Genomic DNA, 9400 nt, shown 5'->3' with positions numbered 1-9400 from the left:
TTTTTTTAATTTGTTAATGTTTGCATTTATTAAATATAATGCTATTGTTAATATTGATTAAGTTTTCTTTATGTTCTTCTCTGTTGAGGCCATCATTTTCGAAAATTCGGAGTTTGAATTGGATAAAAGTACAGATGGTGCGTCAAATTCAATTATTTGGCCATTCTTCATAACGATAACACGATTACATGAAATAACAGTCTTCAAACGATGAGCTATCGTTAATACAGTAGAATTGGAAAATGCGTTTTGTATGGTATTTTGAACAGCGACTTCAGTTTCTGGATCAACAGCAGCAGTTGCTTCATCTAATACTATTATCTACAATGGAATTATAAATTATTAAGTGAAATAAACATTAATTAATACGAAGAACTTTCGCTGACATCATACTTTGGCATTACGCAAAAGTGCTCTTGATAAACAAAGTAATTGTCGCTCGCCAACGCTTAAATTGTTTCCTCCAACTTCAATAGGAGCATTGAGTTCTTCTGGCATAGCTTGAATTTTCTCCTTCAATTGAGTTTTTTCTAAAACACTCCAAATTTCGAAATCGTCAAATTGTTCAAAAGGATCCAAATTTGATCTACAATATAATTATAGATATTATTCAATTTCTAATATTCAAATTTACTTCTTTGTTTATTTTTTAATTTGTTAAATGTACTTGCCGTATGGTTCCACTAAATAAAACAGGATCCTGAGGAATTATAGACAATTTATTCCTTAATAATTTTAACTTCACTTTTGCTATATCTATACCATCAATTCGAATTTTTCCGTTAGAAATTTCAACTAATCGAAACAAAGCAACGATAAGAGAACTTTTCCCAGCTCCTGTTCTTCCCACAATACCTAAAATTCATTATGTCGCAGAAAAAATAATCATGTAAATAATGATCGTAAATCTGTTATCAAATTATTATTACCTATATGTTCACCGGATTTAATAACAAATGAAATATTATCTAATACAGGTGGCAGTTCTTTTCTGTACTTCAATTCGACTTTATGGAATTCCAACTCGCCGTCAGTAGGCCATTGATCTGAAGGATTTATAGGATCATTCCTAAAACTTTCTTCTTTCTGCAATGTCTGTAAGGTGCAACATATATATTATTAGCTATGTGATTTAATTATCAATTATTGTTGCAATTAATAAGTACTAATTTTATTTACCCTTAAGTAGTAACTTATTCTTTCGACACTTATAAAACGAGTTTCTGTTTCTGCCATTAATCTTACAGTATACTGAAAAACGCCGGTCATTTGCATTGCATATGCCATTGCCAAACCGGCAAGAGATGGTGATATTTGGTTTTTAAGCAATATTACAAGAAACGCAGTAATGGAAGAGGAAATAATCGCTAAAATATCGAGTCTCACGGCGGACCATCTCATGATAGACTGACACAGGTAAAGACACAAATTGTTCAAGTCAATTAATTCCTCAAATCTAAAATGTAGTAATTCAGTATTATACTTTTATCTCCTTCAAATTACTTCATTCGTGATTCAATTTAAGAAATATACTTGTTTACAAATGCTTTTCCCTTTTGGAATGCATGAATGGTATTCAAACCATGAATAGTGGTTGTAACAAAGCTCAAAACGGGAGATCGCGAGGTACTCTCTATTCGCTTGAAATCTCTCATTGCTACTCTGAAAAATTTGTCTTTTCGCTACATTTGATAGTAATAAATATGATAAATTCTTATTTAGAATATTAATCTCACCTAAAGATTTTGCTAATATAAAAGAAAACAGCTGCAAGAATGATTAATGGTATACAAAACCAGGGTAATATTGCACATATAGCTATAATTGCAAAACTACATGTAATAATATTCTGTACCATGTTTTCCACAGAAATCGGTATGTAATTGTCCACTACAATAAAAAGATAGATAAAGAAATGCATTTACTTACTAGTTCCAAAAATATTTAGGAGGTTTTACCTTCATCAATATCTCGGCTAAAAATATTTTGTATTCTTCCAATAGGAGTAGTTTCAAAAAATGTAACTGCTGATTTAATCATTTTCTTAAAAACTTGATTGTGTAATGTCGTTGAAGCCTTTATTGTAGCGTACATAATAGCAAAGCCACGCAGTAAACTTGTTAACAAAATAACTCCAATGCAGCCAATATAAATGTTTTGATAGTATGAATAGTTTGGATTATCATTTAAATTGTTTGAAGTTACAGTTTTATTGGTATTGGGATCAGTGACATTCTTAAATGAAAAAGATCAACGTTAACTAAAAATAAGAAACATAAATACCAATTAAAAAAAAAAACATATTTACTCCACCACCAGCTTTAATCCATATGGCTAACCACCAAGTACTAAATGCTGAACTTCCAACATTTAACAAGAGCGTAAAAAATACCAAAAGAGTTATAAAATAACCACCTGCAGATTTCACATATGTATGATACGTGTACAATTCCACAGTACCCGTCCCCATTTTTTCTGGCGTTGTCAGAATTGCTCCTAGATAACAAATATGAATAACATAAATGACAAATATTTTTAAATTGATGATATAAATCTTAACACACACCACCTCCATGTATTTCCTTTGATATTGCAATATTTTCATTGTTGTCTCCAGAACTGCATGCTATTTGTTTCTCCAAATCATTACTAGATTCTCTGCTATCTATCTTAGTTAATGCTGAGGTTTCACTAATTAAATTAGAAGTAATTGTTAAAATTACGAAAACTATAGTCTTTAAAAATTATTTGTAAAATGCATACTCTGTTGAACTATTCTTCGTTTTTAATAGTGCACTGTTTACCATTGCAGCGTATTCTCTATTTAATTTTATCAATTCATCGTGTGTACCCTGTTCTACAATTCTACCTTTATGCATTACATAAATTTGATTAGAATGCTTTAGGAACTGTAATTGTTCGGATATAATGTTATTTGTAATTAAGTATATATATATTAATTGAGTTTCATAAATATTTATTTTAAACATACTTGAACCTGATGTGTTACAAACAAAACACATTTATCCTTAAGCACTCCGAGAATTAAATTTTTAAAAATGTAAGAACCCACATGTGTATCTACTGCACTTAATGGGTCGTCCAAAAAATATATATCTCTTGAAAAAGAATGCTTTTTTAATATCCACTTGTAATAATAAATTAAGAAATTTTAATAGAGAAAGAAAACTATTTACCGATTAGCGTAGAGTGCTCTAGCGAGAGCAACTCTTTGTTTTTGTCCCCCTGAAAGATTTATACCTCTTTCTCCAATCTCAGTTTCGTCTCCACCCGGTAACATATTCAAGTCTTCTTTTAGACTGCATACTGTCAATGCTTGATAGTATCGTTTAGCATCAAACTGGTTTCCAAACAATATATTTTCCTTAAAAGTTGCATTAACAATCCATGCCTGCTGACTAACATAAGCGCATGAACCTTCTCTCAAAATATGGCCATTTATCATTTTTAACTGCCCTAGAGCAGCAAGTAAGAGACTAGATTTCCCACTTCCTACTTGTCCACAAATTCCTATTAATGTACCTTTAGCTGCTCCAAACTTAATATCAGAGAGTACTTCCACATATTGTGTTTCCTGGGAGGGTTCATTAAGTTTCTCTAGTTCAATTTTGGTCTTTAAATATGATCCAACTTTCCTGAAAAAATACAAAAAAAATTATTTCAAAGGAATAATTCCAGATGACAGTAAAAATACACAAACAAAAAAACACTCACTTTTTTTCTTTAACATTTTTTAACTTCTTAGTGTGCAAGTTAGAATTTTCGTAAACGAATGTACCATTAGCAATGGCTACAGCTTGCGATTTTACTATTGGTTTAGATATGTGACATATCTGTTCTTCTAGAAGCAATACATCCTACACAAATATTACTAATTACTAATTACTAAAGGCGAACATCAAAAAGTGTAGTCGAAAGGAGTAACTCGTGACTGTTTTGACAATCAAATCATTATAAACATGGTCAAACGATTAATTCTAATGACAATACGACATTCACATAAGCAAGCATTAAATTTCTCACATCTTACATTACATACACCAATTATAAATAATAAACTTAAAAATGCATACAAATTAGAACTTACAACATGCAATGTGTCACACAATCGTATTGTATTAATGCCTCTAAAAAAAACAAAATGAATCATCACAATGTTTATGTATTTAAATGGATTATCTTAATATCGGGCATGAAATTAACTATATTACAAAGCATCGTGCGTTGCTCTAACTACGATAACAACTTTTTTACAATGCAAATGTTATTTGCAAACTAATCTTACGTTTTTACTATCATAATTAGTAATTGCTATTAACAAAGAAGATCCAAAAGTAAACACCTGAAATCTGTTGAGTGTTATGTTTGACTCATTAATATGAACTAATGCCACTTGAAGGAACATAAAAGAAGAACGAAATTGAGAATTCAGCAATGTTACAAAAGGGAACACCTGGAAAAGTAATGGATTATAATTTAAAGTAGTAATAAGACAAACTTATGTTTTGTTAGACTATTTTCAAACATTTGCATTTCAATCATATGAATAACCCTGTATTATTTCCTTAATGTATATAATACCACAAGGAGGAGTAAAAGAAAAAGCAATTATTCTGTGTATATTTACATGTATGCAACACTTTCCCCTTTACGACTACAACCGTTCAACCATTTACAATTAAGGTGAAAATATGAGATTATTAATAAAACAAAACTTCCGTGTATATTATATCATAATTTTCGTTCAATTTTTTCTTTAAATAATTTAAAAAATAAATTTGGTAAATATAAGATACACGAGAATTTGTTTGATAGTAGTAAGTACGAAATACCCATCCATTAAATATAAATTATGGCAGAATTGCAATTAAATTGTAATTTAAATTTTAAGAGACCTTCATTCTTCTAAGTGCAATATGAGCGTCGATAAAATGTCGTGTAGAATCCTTAAGGGAGGCGAGTGCCATTCTCAGCATATTTCCAAAAAATGTTGTAATTGGGAAAGCCTGCAATATATATCCCATTAAGTGCAACACTTGTTTCTTGACTTGATGACTTTAAATATTCTGTGCAAAATAAATATCGTTGACCATACAAATGCTAATTATACACTTCTTAAATTGTGCTGATGTCGATTTACACATGATTTTTTCGGTATTACTTATTCTAATATTCCTCCAAAAGAATATAAATAAGTGACTGTGCTAAATGTTTACTTCATAAATTAATATATACCTGAGCAGCAGTTAAATTACTGCCTGTAGATAAATGAGCTAGAAATGTAATAATTGCAGCTATCACAGGTATAGCTGGAGTTAAAGAAATAGCAAGACTTTGGAAATATACAATTTTATGTAACCAGTATTCCTCCTTCTTTCGTATACCTGAGAATTAATTAATATATTAAAAGGCAATACAAATTAGAAATATAATACTAATATATCAAATAGATAATATATTAAAAAGATGGTAATCATACCAAGAAGTTTGTGGCTGAAATATTTTTCCCATGAATACATTTTAATCAATTTTACACATTCTAAAATTTCGTTCATTAATTTCACTCGTATGTCTGTAATAACAACTGTCTTAAAACGAAAATGTCCGACTAAACGGGATATAAGATACTGTTAAAAAATAATGTCATGTAGTGAAATTTTGAATAGATAGAAAAAATAACTTGGCAAACTTTATAAAAAAAAACATTGTTTACCTGACAAGGATAGAATATCAGAAAGGTCAATATTCCACAAATAGCTATGGGACTAAATATCCACAGAATATAGGCTATACCACAGATAATAATTATTGGGCCACTGAATATCATAGGTCCATAAATGACTACATCAAAAAGTCTTTGACTGTCATTAGTAAACAAATTAGTTATCTGAAATTGCAAAATGAACATAAATATAAAATTAAATTCAATTTGACAATATATTCGAAATCTCACTTCTCCTGTGCTTTTGTTTCCGAGACTATTCAGTCTAATAATCTTTTTGTATAAAAGAGTAGTACAAGCAGATTTTAATCTCAGTGCTGTTCTAATATTAGTGTTCCAAGTCCAATTAAAAAATACTATTCGCAGTAGATCACAGCATGTTAGTAACAATGCCCATTTTATACCTATCCATGTACCTTCTTCTGGTGACTGAACGTGTTCCAGTACTTTCTTCATTAATATCATCTAAGACAAAAATATAGCATTCTATATAGTACTATATATAACACTTGTATTCTACATGAAACTAAAAGTCATACAGAGGTAATAAATCCGCAAATTGTAGAGCAACTTAATAAAAATCCAGCTATACATATTCTTGTTCTCGTGAACCTCCAAGCTACGCTTGAAAATGATGCCAAGTATGGACCATGTTTGCCTATCTCCTCTTGCCAAAGTATTTCTAATCTAAATATGAAATTTATTTTAGACATAGTAAAAAAAAGATAGATTCACAGTATAGTGCAATTACCTATGTGCATTGTATTTGGCGCTCTCATAAATAGAAATACGTGGTAGATTTGTAATGTCAATACCCTTTTTATAAGCTTCCCATATATATGGCGTTATCCATGTATAAAAAATATATGAAAATAATCCAGCATTATCTGCTGGCATACTTTCTTTATTTCTAAAATACATACAGTAAGATATTACTTAAAAAATAATTTTTTATCTCAAAAACATCTACTTTAGTACATACTGATTTCTATGACGTATTGGTATAAGATTCCTTAGAGCTGGATTGTACCGGCTCATATTGGTTCTTCTGATATATTCTATTGGTACTTTTGGTGAGCGTGAATATCTACTAGGAAGTAAAAAATGCTGTCCTTCACTAGCATCATTGTACCTAAAAAAATATAAGAAAATATCAATTTTTCACTTAGATTTAAAAAATATAGACAAGACTATAGTTCTTTACCCTTCACTATTAATACACTGAACTTCATTATCTTCACTTTGACCACTAGGAGAATCTGTCTTATTTTCCATGATTTTCTTTTAACACTATATGTTAACAATACATAAAGAAATTTAAATTACACAATTAAATACATAAATGATAAGAATAAGATTATAATTTATAAAATATAGTTTTCTCAAATATTTACCAATTCTTCAATTTATTTGATGATATTTTACTTTATAGTACTACTTATGCATTGTTACATGTTTGATAGAGATACCAGTACAATAGTCCGTAAAATTATCAGAAAAAAATTAATTTTGATAGTATGTCACCGTTATCTATCCAACGATTAAACTATCAGCTGTATACCAGTTATCAGTTGTGTATCAGTTATGTTGTTCTTCACCTTATGCAAAAAAATAATAACTTTATTACATTTGTTATTTATTTAGTCACAAGAGAAAAACCAAATAAATTTAGTTTTCAGTGAAGCTATACATACATAATGTATAGTAACTTCAGCATTTATAGTGAACATTAATAGTGTTAGAAAGCTGATAAAAAGTCTAATCTTGTGTAATTAACGATAAGTATCAAAACTGAACAAATATGTAATTTTAAATTTATATGTGAGAAGCTATGCCCTCTGTGATTTGACAATTCGTGTATGTTATGTCATGTGACATAATCCTTAATTAACCTGATTTTTTAAATATTCGTTTAAATCAACGAAGTAACGGTATTTTATGTTATAATTTTGGGAATTGTTTCATGAAATGATTAAAGATAAAAACATATGGAAAATACTTATATAAACAAAAAATATTTCACAAGAAGTATATATATGCATCAGATTAATAAACTATGAAAAATAGCTGTTATTTTTTTGTATTGTAATAAATATTTTTGTAATGTTATACCATTTGTTCATCAAAAAAATAATGTAATTAAATTAAAAGTTAAAAAACCTATGTTTCTTGTACATATAAGGATATGTTGAATGTATATTTAAATTATACTTCCTCTACTTACATTTTATGGAAGAAATGTATCAAATTTTTACCGAATTATATCTTATCTTCCATAATATAATGTCGCCGTTGATCTCAACTATGCTTAAGATACTGATTATCTTTGTTTATGGATGATTAATTTTGGTACATGTTTTTGTCAAACCGTGTACGTTTCATATTCCCCACCCAGTCACTTCTATACATGACTAATAGATTTCAATTAAATACTTGATATACTAAATATGTACAATACAATGTACTTCATACTTCGCTGTTCCATAGTCCCATTTATTCCAACCTCATTTATATGTATTCATTATTTAAGTTATAATATTGAATTATATCATACTTGATTCACGAAAATCCGGAAGTCTAAAAAATAAATAAGAATCTTATATTAAAAAAAAATTTGTAAAAAATGGATTACTTTCTAGAATGGAAATTTACAATGATGTCTAACTATAAAAACACAATTTTTAGTTAAATAAATAAATTAGTTAATCACTTATTAAGTACAACACGATATGAATAAAGGCCTTCAATCATGAAGATAACGTTTATTGCTATGCTTTATAAAACACAGGTCACATCAAACATACGTCATTCCTATTAAGTTCATGCACAAGATAAGTTTATAAGGATACATTTTATTATTATTATTTGAATATAGAATTTTTTCACGTACAAAATATAAGGTCCTAAACAAATACAAGCATTTCTGTTTTGTTTATAACATTCATTTTCACAATAAAAGATAAGGAGTATTTTGTCTCTGTTTCCTTATATATAATGAAATATTACATTTGTATCTTTTTGTAATATTTTTTCTTTTTCTTTTCATGTTAACATCTCTCATGAAAACTTGTAGAGCTACACATACTACAAGTAAAATTGACTCACAAGCAATTATAATCTTTATAAATGCCAAAAATGGAGTAGAGCCTAGTAGCATTTAACACTTTGACTGCCACGCCGAAATCACATGTTTCGCTTAGGACCACAGGAGTATTTTTATTATTCAAAGCACATAATGGCAAAATAATAATGAATTGACGATGTAAGTAAACATTCCTGCCCATTGGACCGTTTATCTTATTTGTGGTCACGGGTGACCACCGTGGCGGCTTGGTAACAGTTGATAGCGACATATTATAACAAGGCTTCGTTTATTTCGTCCAAAATGTATTGTTGAAACGTGTAGAAGATTTAGTAAACAGTATTTACACATTCTATATATAATAGTAAGGTATGTTCACACTTAGATGCAAGATTTGTTCTCAATTTTTTTTTTATTAATGTTCTAATAAAAATGTTTAATTGTTCAATGGGGTACTTTTTATTTCAAAGTATCTTTTATTTATCGGTTATATTCAAAATGCCCTAACTGTCAATTTTGATTAAATTTTTACAATTGTAAAATGTTCAAGCGCTCCGGTCACCAATGACCACCGT

At 28.9% G+C, this 9400-nt stretch overlaps 1 protein-coding gene across 6 annotated transcripts; it reads right to left on the bottom strand.

Moving 5' to 3' along the window:
* Window positions 1-24: 24 nt before the first annotated feature.
* On the bottom strand, window positions 25-8229 carry LOC105681556 (multidrug resistance-associated protein 5). 6 transcript variants are annotated; one of them, XM_033323832.1, is made up of 27 exons: window positions 7968-8229; window positions 7138-7341; window positions 6948-7033; window positions 6726-6875; window positions 6495-6653; window positions 6283-6430; window positions 5975-6208; window positions 5735-5908; window positions 5501-5648; window positions 5257-5405; window positions 4917-5027; window positions 4364-4474; window positions 3736-3878; window positions 3544-3656; window positions 3198-3477; window positions 2993-3119; window positions 2764-2909; window positions 2567-2691; window positions 2309-2496; window positions 1959-2235; window positions 1737-1890; window positions 1534-1662; window positions 1180-1456; window positions 930-1095; window positions 672-855; window positions 394-586; window positions 25-321 (listed from the first exon to the last, which is right to left on the bottom strand). In XM_033323832.1, exons 3-27 carry the CDS (start codon window positions 7016-7018, stop codon window positions 58-60), a joined length of 4221 nt encoding a protein of 1406 aa, XP_033179723.1. In that variant the 5' UTR covers window positions 7019-7033; window positions 7138-7341; window positions 7968-8229; the 3' UTR covers window positions 25-57. The 6 variants fall into 6 exon arrangements, with proteins under 6 accessions (XP_033179723.1, XP_012247509.1, XP_012247510.1 ...); XM_012392085.3 differs by having other exon boundaries at window positions 58-321; window positions 3198-3656; XM_012392084.3 differs by lacking the exon at window positions 7968-8229 and adding an exon at window positions 7438-7666 and having other exon boundaries at window positions 58-321; window positions 3198-3656.
* Window positions 8230-9400: the final 1171 nt, after the last annotated feature.

The sequence above is a fragment of the Bombus impatiens genome, unplaced genomic scaffold (assembly GCF_000188095.3).
Source record: "Bombus impatiens unplaced genomic scaffold, BIMP_2.2 scf_1275, whole genome shotgun sequence".
NCBI lineage: Eukaryota > Metazoa > Arthropoda > Insecta > Hymenoptera > Apidae > Bombus > Bombus impatiens.
The sequence above is the reverse complement of the archived record's forward strand: the minus strand, read 5'-3'. Positions and strand labels throughout refer to the sequence as shown.

Excerpts from the sequence above, each read along its gene's own strand:
- LOC105681556 (XM_012392085.3), bottom strand. The coding sequence starts at position 7,018 with ATGGAAAATAAGACAGATTCTCCTAGTGGTCAAAGTGAAGATAATGAA. Across the intron at positions 3,120-3,197 it reads AGAGCACTCTACGCTAATCG|AGATATATATTTTTTGGACG; the intron begins GTAAATAGTTTT and ends TTCTTTTTCAAG. Across the intron at positions 856-929 it reads TAAATCCGGTGAACATATAG|GTATTGTGGGAAGAACAGGA; the intron begins GTAATAATAATT and ends AATGAATTTTAG.